This window comes from Lactuca saligna, chromosome 7 (assembly GCF_052625555.1).
Source record: "Lactuca saligna cultivar CGN05327 chromosome 7, ASM5262555v1, whole genome shotgun sequence".
In the NCBI taxonomy this organism is placed as follows: domain Eukaryota; kingdom Viridiplantae; phylum Streptophyta; class Magnoliopsida; order Asterales; family Asteraceae; genus Lactuca; species Lactuca saligna.
The window spans coordinates 182,623,385-182,637,777 of NC_136423.1; the positions used below are offsets into that span (position 1 = coordinate 182,623,385).

A 14,393-nucleotide genomic window follows, 5' to 3' on the forward strand; every position below is an offset into this window, starting at 1 on the left:
GAAAGATGGTAGAAAGAAAAATAGAAAGCTATTTGATTTCTCTAATTTAAACGGTAGTAATTATAAGATTATGTATTTAAGTAAAGATCCTTCCACGAGTTTCCTAGAATATCTAATACAAATCATACAATGTTTCTATTTTTACTCTTGTTTCTTAGAAGATACGTTCGAAATCCAGGAAACTTCTGTATTTAGAAATATTCAAAAATTATTGTTGAAAGAACCAAAAGAATGACCATTGAAAGAATTATCTAATTCCACTATTAACTTTATCCTAAAAACGTTCTTATCATCTAACATGTCTTCCGTACCGATTCCATTATTTTGTGTTATCATTCTTTGAATTTTCAAGCTTTATACATTTTATCGTCTAATCTTCATGCAACACAAGGGTTCATATATGTGATGCATAACTTTTTGTGGATAGAAACCCAAAGAGTTTCAAGATCGATGTCCAATAATATTGCAGGTTCTATAGATCAATCCCTCCAAAAACTTGTAGAGGAGGTCATAACCAACGACCCTTCATGGAACTTTGTTAGTTCTGTATACAAAACCAAGATTGATGGCATGTCACATAATGTCACGACAACATGGTCAAAGAATCTCATCACCATTTCCCTCCAAATCACCATAGAAAACCCCTCAAAAGATGAAGATCCTTACGTATGTAGAATTGATGTGAACACGTGGCAATTTTGGGGCAAAAAAGGTTTGAAATCCTTCAAGGTTGATGAAAAACGTGTAGACGTTTATTGGAACCTAAGAGATGCCAACTTCTCGACTAGCCCCGAGCCTTGCTCGGATTATCACGTGGCATTAGTATATGATGAAGACATGGTTTTGTTACTTGGAGATCAAGAAGAAGAAGCTTGTAGGAGAAGCAAGTCAACGACATGTTTGGAAAAACCATTATTATTTCTCAAAGAAGAGAACATTTTTGGTAAGAATTTTTTTACTTCAAAAACGGTGTTGGGAAAAAAAGGAAATGAGCACCACATTGTCATTGAAACGTCTATATCATGTGAGAATAATGAAGAACCTGAAATGTGGATTGGTGTAGATGTTGCTTCGATCCGAATTGACAATTTGCATTGGAGATTTCGTGGGTACGAGGACTTTTTGGTGGATGGTATGCCAGTACAAGTATTATGGGATGTGCATGATTGGTTGTACATGAGGTCAAATTCAGGGTCGGGTGGTATATTTATTTTTAGACAAAACACGAATGGGCTTCAACCCACTAGTCTTTCATGTAGTATTGAAAAAACAAAGGAAGATGATGATTGTGCTGTTGAGTTTTGTCATTTTCTTCATGTATGGAAAATTGATTGAGACAAAAATGTAAATAAACTAAAAGTAATCGCCATTTATCTCGTTAGATTAATATCAAGTTTATATCGACATATTACATGATAGTTTAAGTTTATTAATAATTTTTTTTAATCCAAAATGAAAATTTCATTACCAAATTCATACGAAAGATTTACATATACGTTGCAGGTAAACGAGCAACAAGCTGTGTCGCAACTCCTTTTTGGATGACAAAACTAATTCTTTTAAAAACAACATCTATAGATCTAGGAGCCATAACATTACTATGCACTATTAAGTAGCTCCACAACTTCTGGCGCAAGGAAATCGAAAGTATCAAATGCAAAAGGTATAAACGTGTGTTGATTTTCCATGCACGGTTTCTCATGTTTTGCCACTTTGCTTGATGCAAATTTTAAAGAAGCTTGCCCCACAGTGAAAACTTCACTCCCCAAACACACAAGAGAGGAACCCTCTGTTAGATCAACGCATGCATGTTTTCCTCAAACCCATCCAAATACCAAAATATCAGTTGGTCTAAGTGTTGATCTTCCTTCCAACGTGCCTAAATATATCGAAAAGAACATCCCTCACCAGATCGTGTTGGTACTTGAAACCCATGAGCTCTTTACAATGAACTGCATAGCATGCCTTGCGACAAACAGGGCAAGTCTCGTCAGCTGGAAATAAAGGGATCATTAGGCGCTACTTGAGGATGATACGATAGTCCACTGCCACATATGTAATAAAAAGTTGCATGGGAGGGTTGGGGTCTGTATTGTCAAATCCCGAAACTAAAAGGGCTATTTTTGTCTTAAAAAGTAAGTGACAAGTGTGAAATGAGAACGTCAAAGTTCGGGCCATTTCTGAAATTACCGACTGTTTAGGGCTTTTATACTTGGTTCCTTCAAATTCGAAGAGATTTCAAAGAAATGGCGATATTCGCGGGAAAATGCATTTATGGCGCTGCATTTGAGCTTCAGTCCAGAGTTTTCGTGAAGCCATGGTGAACTATTGTTAATTAGTAGCTTATTTGCTGATAATTCGTATAATTTGTGTAGAAAATTCGATGTTTTGTTGGTTAATTTGTTGATGAATAAGTTGTTTTTTTGGTTCAATAGGGCGACGATGATTATAGTCCGATGTTGTTCGAATTCGGATGAAAGCTCCATGAATTTCCCAGTTAGGTACACTCCTAAGAAATCTTTAAAATATAATAAATTTAATGATTATACTCCGGCTTCAAAGGAATCCAATAATTTCGAAGTGCGTCGATTCACAAACCCCGATTCATTGTATGTTGAGTTTTCAAATGCTGGAGATAGATCCAGTATAGGATTTTCTGTGCACGAGAAATCACTGGATAACGATTTTAAGGAAGGTACATCTCTCTATTTCTAGGGTTTAAGAACTTTAAGTTCTTTATCTTGGCAAATATGTTTCTAATTCTGGATTATTTTCTACGAGAAACGCCATGACCGAAGTAGATTTGGTCTATGTGTATGCAGGCCATGTTATATCAAAAGAAAAGAAAACTTGTAATTCAAATGTGAGATTAGAGGTCGGAGAGCCTGATTACAAATCTGATGAATTTGATGCCATGGAAGGTCTCGATGAGGATTTAGATGGACATGATTCTCTTAATGGAGAATACGAAATCAAAAATCTCACAATTAAAACTAAAGAAGAAGCTGAGAAGACAGCAATTAGATTGCTTGGTGCAAGGTTAAAATCCTTGCATATGAAATTAAACTCTGATAATGCTTCTTGTGTTATTTGTAATGGAGATCCCAACATTTTTTAGTAATTTGTATCCAGAGCATATACAGCACTTGAACTGAAGAAGAAACTGATAGGAAAGAAATTCTCCCATGAAGTTGTGAATGCTGTGATTTCTGACTTCCAAAACAGGTGCATAATCAAATACCATGCATTCTCTTTAGAGATGATCCTTTTGAAGTTGTTGATTTTTCAAGTTTGTTACAGAGGATTTATCAATGATTTGTTGTATGCTGAATCGTTTTCTCGATCAAGATGGTCTTCATCGAGTTGGGGTCCACGTAGGATCAAGCAGGTAAGCATTTCTTTCTGTGATATTTTCTACATCTTAATAAATAAATAATAAAAAAGAAGCTGGAAATTGATTCTGTTTCAGGCATTGGCCAAAAAGGGAGTTAATGATGTGGATGCACAGAAAGCAATAAAAGTGGTGTTAGAAGATGGGGAAACTGTTTCAAGATTTGGGTTATCAAAGCCATCAATGGATCATCTGTTTGCCCAAGTTTCAAAGCAATGGCTTCGTGCTAAAGACCTGCCGACTGAAAAACAAAAATCAAGAATCATCAATTGGCTTCAATACCGTGGCTTTAATTGGGGCGTTATTAACTTTATTTTAAAAAAGCTACAATCCGAGCATCCTCCTTAATGGTTCAAGCTGAGTTATTTAATCTTTAAACTAGATGGAACACTCCCAGAAATCCTATCCATGTTGACTCTAAATCTAAATCTATATAATTGCACTCATTGATTGAATCTCTATATACTAATATGGCTCAAAACATCATTGCCGACTATACCCACAAGCATGATCTAATTACTTGCGTTAGTTTTCATCAGTCAAACAAGTGAAACTGATTGGCAAAGAACCAGTATCCTTGAGACCAATATGTTGGGAAAAACAAAAACAGCCACAACGGTAATTTAACAAAATATGACAGGGAAAACCAGTTAACTCGAATGAATCCTTTTACAATGCAAACAAATAAGAAATTGTAAATGAGCAACCTCTGGATCTCCAAAACATAACCCAACAATTGAAAACGTCGGCCCATATGCATATATGCTATGAAGCTATTCTCCAAATATCAACAATCTTTGTTGCTAAGTTTTTGAAAACGGGAAAAGAACCATTTTCCTTCTCTGTATATCATGGCTGTTAATCAACCCTAGATAGAAGTTACAGAAATACAAGGGTCAAAATCCAAATAGAAAACACAACAAATGTGGCAATGGCTTTTTAATACCAATCAATCAATTCCAGTATTCAACAAATAAGGCAAACATAAGAATAATTCATGTCCACAAACAGATAATCATGTTTGCTTAATTCAACCAGAGCAAAACTTATCAAAACAAGTTGGAAACATAAACATAAACATAAAACATAAGCATAAGCATAAACATGAACATGAAAATGAAGAAATTCAGGTACGGGCAGTCTGGCATGGCTTCCTTCATCAGGTATCCTCAACTCTTGAGTGAAAAACAAAGCTCGGGAATGTTGTTGTGATGTCCCTATCAAAATCAAAATCAAAACCCTAAACTCAAATTCCATCCATACATATCATAAAACAAAATAAAACAAAATAAAAGATGCAAAAAGCTACTTGAGGTATTGAAGGGTCATATTCTTCAAGAGGGATGGATGTCGCAGCACAAGGCTTCTCCATTCTTCCTTGTCTATCTTCCCATCATGTTTTGTATCAGCTTCCTCAAAAGTCTAAAACAAAGATACATTCACTTCACTTAACTGCTCTTTCTTTTTCTTTTTTGACTTAATGGGTTAAGCACACTATTACTATATATATATATATATATATATATATATATATATATATATATATATATATATATATATATATATAACTAGTTGAAGTACCTTGTCAATGATACTCTCAATGACATCATCGGAAAGATTCATGCCGGATTCAGCAAGAGTAGCCACCACCATTTGCTTCACCTCCTGCCTCTCTATGAAACCTTGTTGCTTGAGATCATAAAGTTGAAAGGAAACTGCAAATATAAATCATATCTATCATATATAAAGATACACACTTATGAATCATATTTCTATTATTGGAAAACTCACACTCGATCTTATCATCAATGGGGGCATTTGGGTGAAATACTGATAGTGCACGGGCAAACTCTTCAAAACCAAGGATTCCATTATGCTTTGTGTCAAATAAGTCAAACACCTGAAAAGTCAAACTATCAACAACAGCCTTCCATAACATTGTCCAAAAAAATCAAAATACTTTAAACGTACCCGATCAGCAAATAGGCTTTCCTTTTTATTTGTCTTAAATAATGCCAATTGGAACTCTTCCTGTCATACATATCAAAGTTTGGTTATATTAAGAAATAACAACATAAAAGCTGTAAAGAATGTTTGTACAAACCTTATTGATTAATCCGTCATCAATCACAGCACTGCTTATCTTCTTAAATAACTCATAAAGTGCTTCTATTTCGCTTACACTAACTGCATTACACCATACACGACTTTTGTTAGTATCATATGTGACCGTTTTCATGCCAAAAACAACAATTCTGCAAGCCTAACAGTGAGAAATATGGATCAAAAGGGCATACACACTGTCTCTCTTGCTAGAATTTCAGGATCTTCAAGGGCTGTTAATTGTCTGTATGCTTCAAGATCACAGCAATGGAGCAGGGAAGCAAACAAATGCTTGACCCCCTCTAAGCACTGAGACATGGTACTTTTCGCACATCAAAATGCTCCATGATCGTTACTGGAAACAAGACCAAAACAAAAAGTCAGAGGTTTCACCTGCATATATACAAACAAGCAGACAGAAGAGAGATATATGAACAGAAAGGAATAACCTTTCGACCATTTCGTGTCGCTGCTAAAATAAATATTTGATTTTTTTTATTCGGGGCAACCACTCTGTCTCTGTTAGAAGTAAACAGGAAAAAAAAAATTACAATCATCGAAATCAATATATGACGATTCAAATCTATATACTTATTCAACACATCAATTTAAATCTGTATACTTATTCAACATAGAAGTACAGCACGAAGCAATCAAAGTTGATATACATCTCAGATCTGTAAATGACGCCAATTGGAATATACCAGGAACATCGCCGCGTGATCCAATTCAACAATTCGATCATAATTCAACATATAAATTCAAACGAATCAGCAATTCGATCCCACTAGAACAATTGCAGATCTTGCAACTGCCGAACATAATCTTGATTTCGAACAAGGGAAGCAGGAATCAAGAATTGAAATACAGACGGATAACATAAACTAACCTTAGGAAATATTGGTTGTCTTGATTTTGCTCCAATGGAGACGAGATGAAATCTTGAACCCTATTGATTGATTTATGAATGATTTGAAGAGATTTGATTTCACAGAAGCCCAAATCAGAGGATAAAAAATGGAAGAAAATAAATTAATAGAAAAAACCAGAAAACATTTTACCCTTAAATGCAATGATGGGAGAGATGACACGAAGATGGTTGATGGGGGTGATAACCTGTGATGGTGATAGGGTACATATCCGTAGCCCCGGCGGAGACCAGTGAGGTAGATCACGTGACCACCAAACAGATAGACTCGAATCGAACCTTTTTCGTCTTTCTAGTTTTTACTTACCGTTAATTTCTTGAGATAACTACAAAGATATTAAAAAATAACTTTATAGATAATGCATTATTATTTTTATATACATATTACATTACTTTTTATATGATTTATAATTCGAAATTATTATTGCGATCTAGTTGTTCAATAATGACTAATTTTGTATATGTTTAATTATTTTCATCTTATTTGTGTATCATTATATTTTTTATTATTTTTTCGGTAAATACAATTCCAAAAAAAAAAAACCCTCACCAGTTCATTTTGTTAGAAACATTGCAAAACGCACCCTCGCATCCTCTGTGTTGAAACACCTTTGTAAACTTTATTATCGTTGACATCCATCGTCAGCTTCACACATTCTATGTTCTAAAAACTAATTTTTTAGTTGAACCGAACTAATAATCGATTCCTAATTCGATTGTCGGTCCAATCGTCTGTTAACCCAAAAATTAGCTTATGCCTGACAGTGGTGTAAGTCGGCATTCAAGTTGTGTGCACTCTAAAAATGTTCAATTTGTTTTGGAAGTGAGTTGTTTTTTAACAGTGTAACGTCCCGATTTTTCAACCAAAAAATTTCATTTTTATTTATTCAATATATCAAAGTATGATTACATTGTGAGAAAACATGTTGTGAATGAGCGTGTGTAAAGTCGAACCTTGTCATTTTCATGAATCACCACAGTACATAAAAAACATTTTTATTCAACTAGGTAAACACGAGACTTAGTGAGTTCCTCAAGATATTATATACCGCAATATATATATATATATATATATATATATATATATATATATATATATGCATATAAACGGGCCCCACCCCAAACTATAAAACAGGCTGTGCCCAAACTACTTAATGGGTCCCACCCAACATACATAAAGGGCCTCGCCCAAACTGCATGACAGGCCCCGTCCAACATACGAAACCATACATAGAGACTACATCTTAAGTTTCACTAATACAGGCACATAGAAACTTTACTATCGGCTTTACTCTACTAACTTATATATCCTAACATATATGAATATGTATTATAACATATGGTGTAGTGAGATAACTCACCTGGAAAGTTTCTTGGAAGATTAACAGCTTTCTAGAGATCCCATTGGAGGGCAACATGCCTAACGAGTATTAACCTATAATATTATTACTTATTAATCATTAAGAATCTAATAATGAAAGTTAGATCTTTCACTAATCCCAACGAATACCAATAGTTCTATCAAATAAGGATCAGCCAAGCCGGACAGTTGGGATGTAGGGCCATTTCGACTTATAGCCTTCCTAAAACCCATTAACCAAGTCAACGTGACCATTCTATACACATTTCTCGTGTGTAGATCAATCAGTATTATAACCAGAATTATAGATAAACCTTATTTATAGGTTCATAATAACGATTATGACCATAAATATAAGTTACACTTGAATTAAGATAAGTAAAACTTAATACAAAGATTTTAGCGAAACCCGGGAACTTCCCAAGCAAAACTTTAAAACCAAAAGTGTAACGACTGGTTCCCTGGTACACATTTAATTTAATTATTTATTTATTTTGAGAGAGGGACTTGACGAGTTGGTAGCCCTAACTCATCGAGTAGAAGGCATAAAATGCACGAGTTTTAAGTGAGCTACTCGACAATTCGGGGTTTTGACTCGGCGAGTAGGACAAGTTGGATGAAACCCTAATCTTTAGGGCTTGCACCCTATTTAAGCATTATATCTAGCCTCCATCCCAACCTCTATCACCTCCAAACCCTAATCTCGAAACCCTAATCCACTTTGAGTGATCTTGAGCTATTTCTTCCCATTTTGAGTATTATTTGTGCCTTTTGAAGCTTGTGGAAGAAAAAGATGATATAAGGTTCAAGAGGGAAGAAGTAGATCTAGGAACTACACTCAATTTGCTACATTTTCTAGTAATCAAGTCCCTAACTTGATCATTCTTCTCTTGGATCTATTTGTTTCCATTTTATGAAGGTTTTGGTTCAAGAACCTTGGTCCTCGGGATTGGGACATCCCAAGTGACTTATATTTCAGATCTGGGATCTAGGAAGGGTTCTATGGCATAAAGGTGCAAACTTTATGACCATGGAAGCCCCATGCAAGCTTGTAGGCAAGATCTCCTTGGACTTGGACTTGGACTTGAACTTATGACATCGGGACTTACTGTAAACTACTTTGACCGGTGTAAGTGGTTTGAAATATATAACTAATCTAAGTAAATATTAGAGAATTATTAGAAAATTATTTTTTAGAAAAGATTATTGTTAGTCAACAAATAGTTGGAGTCAATCATTGTCATGCTTTGTAAAATGAAAATGATTGAGCATTTTTATCATAACATGTTTTCATGAGAGTGAGGCCATAATTTGTTCCATGTGCTAACCTGATATCTGTAAAAGTGAACAAGTGTTGTAACTTTTGATTTGTTAAGTTGTGTCAGGGAATGGCTAAAAATATTGTTTTAATTATTATATATGTCTTTGTGGGGTTAATGCCAAGTTATCTTAAGACACAACAAGTACACCTTCGACTGTATGACACAATGAGGTTAATTGGATTGAATCTGTTCGTTTTTTTTTTTTTTTTGTTTATTACATTAATATTTAATATATATATCTTATATATATATATATATATATATATATATATATATATATATATATATATATATATATATATATATGAAGCATTGTTAATCTTTTTGTACATATGTTATTTTCATTAGTTTTTCTTTTATTGCATGCATTCACTCTCAATTCCATTTAGTCCTTTTCGTTCCTTCCATTATTTTCATCCTAGTTTCTTTTTAGTCACATATTGTCTTCTCTAGGGTGATTCTTAATTTTGTTCTTTCTTGAGGACAATAAATGTCTAAGCTTGGGGAGGTTTGATAGGTGCATTTTATGCACCTATTTTGCATTTTTATTTCCGTCCTTTCATAGCATTCTACTTCATAATTCTTGTAAATAGTTAATTATTTGGGCAACTGCATATTTCATTAAAAATGCCTCGTACTTCACCATTTTTGATTTATTTTGTAGGCATTATGGTGCATGGAGCTTGGAGCATGAAGTTTGGAGCTTGGAGCATGGAGTTTGGAGCTTTGGAGCATGAAGAGAAGATGAATCGGTCATTCCATGGCAGAAAACATGAAGACATAACCCGAGTCATTGTTGCATTGTCATCATAGTAGGGAGTATGGGGACCATGGAGGGGTAAAATGGTCTTTTACCCATTCCATGAGTTTGAGAGAGAGGTTAACCTAGCTTATTTCGAGTCGTGATTTAAGTGTTGATTAGAGATTATTATCTTATGTGTTAGGCAGAGGCTAGTTAAAGATTCGTGTATGAGATTATTACTTACTTGATTACGTGGTGAGTCTTCTCGTTGTACTTACCATGAGTGCTATCAATGTGTGACCGAAGGGTCTTATGTGTTATATTGAGTATTTGATATCTTGCATCATGTCTTGTGATTTATGTTGATTATTGTATTTATTATTATTATCATGAGCTTATTAAGTTAGGACCGGATGGTCCACCCGAGCTGTGGGACCGGAGGGTCTCCACTAAGACACATTGACCAAAGGATGGTATCGAGTAACCTCGAGTGGAAAATGTGACGTGTGTGGTATTTTGGGGAACTCACTAAGCTTTGTGCTTACCGTGTTATGTGTTATGTGTTTCAGGTACCTCTTAGGATCACGGGAAGATATCGACTTGATTGTACACACACCCGAGTTGGAGATATGTTTTTTTGGAGGATCCTGGATTTGTGATATATTCAATTTTGGAACATGTGTTCTGATAACTTGATAATTGTGGGTTTTTATGAATTTGAAATGTGATAATTGTGTTTTTAAATAAAAATTTTTGTTTGAAAATTTACGGCGTTACATTCTTGTTGTTAAATTTAGATCATATTGTGATTGTTATTGAAATTGGTTAAGTCTTTTCTGAAATCGACTAATTTTTAGTAAAATCGATTCACACTCTACTAGGATTAGCTCTCTTCTTTCTGTATACATCACAAGAATCATGTTTTCATATCATAGTTCCATAGATGTAGCTAGAATATTGGTTGAAATTATGGGCGAATTCAAATAAAGTTTATTCCTTTACACATTATTCATTTTAATTTCTTTTTAGGGGTCGTTTAATAGTTGATGATTGAGAAAGTCCTGACTGAGAAATGTTTGTCTAATTGATAATTTCTGACTGAGTAAGCAAACAAATTGTTTGATTGTACATCTGACTGAATATGCTGACTGATACAAAATGACCATTTACCCTTATGCACTATATAATAATAATAATAATAATAATAATAATAATAATAATAATACACTTTTTGTTTCTTTTTCTTCTTATTTCCTAATTGATATCTAAAAAACGTGTACACATATTGCTTCTTCTTTTCTTTCTCTTTTTCTTCCTCCTTGCCCAGTTGCCCTCATAGAGTCAAAGAGGCAACAGAGAAGCCATACCCAAACATGAAACACCCATTTCCTTGGTGGTGGTTGTTTTCTTTTTCCAGTGACATCAAAGAGGCAACAAACCTCTCGCACCTCAATTTCTGGAGAGATGAAAGAGGCAAAGCCTCTTCGTGTTTTGTCGGGTTAGGAAAAAAGAAGCAAGAAGAGCTGCCGGAGCAGCCCCCATCGATTGATCTGCCATCATTGGTCCTAATATGCTCCACCCTTCTTTCCCCTTTGACCCTTCCGTGTTTCTTTTTGCTAATTCTCCACCTGACCACCTCGTTTGTTGCCTTTGTTCTTGTTTCTTTTTCCATTTTCAGGGATTAAATTGATGGCTATGAGAAAGGAGGATGTGAGGGTGGTGCTGGTTCAAGGGCAACGGTGGAATCAATTTCACACTTTCTTGGTCAGCAAGGTTTTTTTTTTTTTTTTTTTTTTTTTTTTTTTTTTTTTTGTGATGACTGAGTCAGACATTTTTGTCTTAACTGACTCAATTAGATCCAAATCAAACAGGGTCTTAGTTTGCATATATTTTTAGCGGATAAAATATTGGGTTTAAAATATGATTTCATGTCAGACATATTCATGATTAGATTGTTTGGTGGTAGGTTGTTAATAGCATAAAATAACAAAAGGATATGCTTCAATCTTAATGTTGGATACATACTCCTTACTATAAAACATGGAGTACTCTATAGCAAATTGAAGGTAAATTTGTTATTCGCGTTCACATTAGAAGTTTGACCAACAAACATCAGTACTTAATGCAAATGAAGTTAGCAAATTAGACAATCAATAATAGAGAATTATTTAATAATCAATCATTTATTGCATTGCAAATGAGTTTGAGTGAAAATTAAATGATATTTTATGCAATACTTTGTTTTATTTATTTTATATATTGCATTGCAAATGAGTTTGAGTGAAAATTAAATGATATTTTATGCAATACTTTGTTTTATTTATTTTATGTGTTACATCGTAACACATATGCATGTTTTCTTTCAATAACTTTGTTTTATTTCTCTTTCTTTTGATTGTTTCCTAAAATTTATCAATTTGTGATATGTTGTTTTACAAGAAAGAAGATAGTTTTTGGTGACTAATGCTTAGGTTGTTTCTTTTTCTTTGTTATGGATAATATATGTGTTGAGGTTTTTGTTTATGCAGTTAAAAGACCTTATGTTTGAAGCTATTTTTTGACATGGTGTATAATATTTTTGGCAGGTTATATGATGTATTAGAAATTAAAAGATAAAATACTAAATTCTGTTTGTTCTAAGTTCCAACTGTTTGGTTATGATGTCATAAAGCATGGGCGGCTCAAACAATCTGGAGACTCTAAACGAACCAAAAAATTAGGGTTCTTTAGCATTTACTATACTTAATCTAGTTTGTAAGTCAATCCATACTCCTGACTCATATTTTATCTTAGACATTATTATTAGTTATTTGATTAATAAGAACAATGAATAATCACCGACACTACAAATGAACAAACGATAAACTTGAAGTAATGGATTATGGATTAATAGAAAAACCCGTTGCCTTGAGAATAGATGATAATGGAAAGCTCAAAATTGGAAAACTCAAATTCGGTCCAACCCTAATTCTATATTCTGTAATAGAAAAAATATAAAAGTGAAGATTGTTGTTTTGTTTATTTTATTTATTTATTTATTTTTTTTAGTTTAAACTTGCAGTTTTTAGTTAAAATGATAACTCAAACTTGCAGGATTATAGTAGTTACAGTCAATTCAGTAAACACAAATTCACAAAAACACAAGATATAAACAAATTAAGGTATGAAGTGAAAACAAATTAAGGTATCATATAAGTTGTAATACCTTTTAATGATGCTAGAAACCTTTAACGTTCTATAATATTCCTAAAGATACCAACAAGGTAAAAATGAGTGGAAACACTAACTCAAAAATAAAAAATCAAAACAAAAAATCGAGAATAGAAGGAATAAAGTGAAAACATAAACGGATAATGGAAAAATCTGCAGTTAATCCTAATAGATATGAGTAGATACCTTGAATCATCAAAGCCTTCAGAGAAGTTGAGAATGGATAAGGAAGAAGAACATAAGGCATAAGCTCTTTCAACTGTTCAGGAATCACCAAATCAGGCAACCTTTCTTTCACTCTTCAACACTTCAATAACGAGATTGGAAAAGTCTACTAGAATCGAGAACAAAGAACTAGTCAATCAGAGGTTCAGAGTACAAGTGTGGGAGGATGAAGAAGGAAGGAAGAAGAATAGAAGTGTAATCGTCGTTTTAATTTGAGACGTGTAATGTATGAGCGAATGCAGAAACGAGAAGAGAAGTTGAGAAAGTATAGAATATTAGAATAATCAACATTAGCAGATTAGGGTTAAGTAGGGCCCTTTACAAAATGAGGCCCTAAGCCTTAACTTATATTTTCAATACATAGAACCGACCTAGTCATAAAGTGTAACATTGACATTTATTTTAAATATTTTCTATGTTTTTTCAAGAGAATGATTAATGTGAGCTTTTAGATAAAGAGCCATGTTCCTGCACAATATTTTTTTCTTTATATACAATAAATTTTTTCATTCGGGGTCTTGCCTTGAGGGTAGACAATGGATCCACCATTCAACATGATGCAACATTTTGAAAGTAAATTCCATCAAATAAAAGGAGTTTACATTACTCGCATCTCTTGACATCCTTACTTTTAATAGGGGACCTTGGATCATGATTTTCTTGGCAAACATTTAGATGATGACATGTCCTCCATATCCACTTGAATGAGCTTGTTCAACAATGTGTGCTCCTTATTTTGGAAAGGCGAGTGACCTTTTGTAAAGGACATCTCCCAAGATAACAATCGCCGGGAAAATTCCCTCCGGGTTCTCATCTGACAACGAGTGGATTACACTTTATACAGTTATACAATATAACATTTTAAAGCATAATTTGTTATGTATCGAAAAAAACTATTATGTATAAAATATACAAAAAATATAAATAATCGAATAAATCTAAATAGATATAAGTAATTACTCAAATTAATACGAAATTAAGTTATGCAAAATATGCGATGATTGTTTTCAGAAAAAATATTAGTTTCGCTGGATGAATTATATTCAGATTTCGTAAAAATTAGAATTATTTAAATTTAAGAAAGAAATTTATTTCGATTATTTTAAGGGAAA

The 14,393-nt window shown here is 33.5% G+C and overlaps 3 protein-coding genes across 4 annotated transcripts; 2 read left to right on the plus strand and 1 right to left on the minus strand.

The window, feature by feature from the left end:
* Positions 1-450: 450 nt before the first annotated feature.
* LOC145007523 (kinesin-like protein (DUF868)) lies at positions 451-1,335 on the plus strand. The gene has a single exon (XM_078966440.1). It carries the CDS (start codon positions 451-453, stop codon positions 1,333-1,335), a length of 885 nt encoding a protein of 294 aa, XP_078822566.1.
* An 851-nt stretch (positions 1,336-2,186) lies between these two features.
* On the plus strand, positions 2,187-3,846 carry LOC145003890 (regulatory protein RecX family protein). The gene is made up of 6 exons (XM_078962795.1): positions 2,187-2,320; positions 2,436-2,695; positions 2,823-3,039; positions 3,133-3,225; positions 3,301-3,388; positions 3,470-3,846. Exons 1-6 carry the CDS (start codon positions 2,247-2,249, stop codon positions 3,737-3,739), a joined length of 1,002 nt encoding a protein of 333 aa, XP_078818921.1. The 5' UTR covers positions 2,187-2,246; the 3' UTR covers positions 3,740-3,846.
* A 469-nt stretch (positions 3,847-4,315) lies between these two features.
* LOC145003891 (calcineurin B-like protein 2) lies at positions 4,316-6,674 on the minus strand. 2 transcript variants are annotated; one of them, XM_078962797.1, is made up of 11 exons: positions 6,556-6,674; positions 6,384-6,443; positions 6,117-6,171; positions 5,944-6,013; positions 5,689-5,849; positions 5,496-5,578; positions 5,363-5,422; positions 5,183-5,291; positions 4,973-5,106; positions 4,701-4,813; positions 4,316-4,608 (listed from the first exon to the last, which is right to left on the minus strand). In XM_078962797.1, the coding sequence occupies exons 5-11, from the start codon at positions 5,810-5,812 to the stop codon at positions 4,551-4,553; spliced, it is 681 nt and encodes a 226-aa protein (XP_078818923.1). In that variant the 5' UTR covers positions 5,813-5,849; positions 5,944-6,013; positions 6,117-6,171; positions 6,384-6,443; positions 6,556-6,674; the 3' UTR covers positions 4,316-4,550. The 2 variants fall into 2 exon arrangements, with proteins under 2 accessions (XP_078818923.1, XP_078818922.1); XM_078962796.1 differs by lacking the exon at positions 6,117-6,171.
* Positions 6,675-14,393: the final 7,719 nt, after the last annotated feature.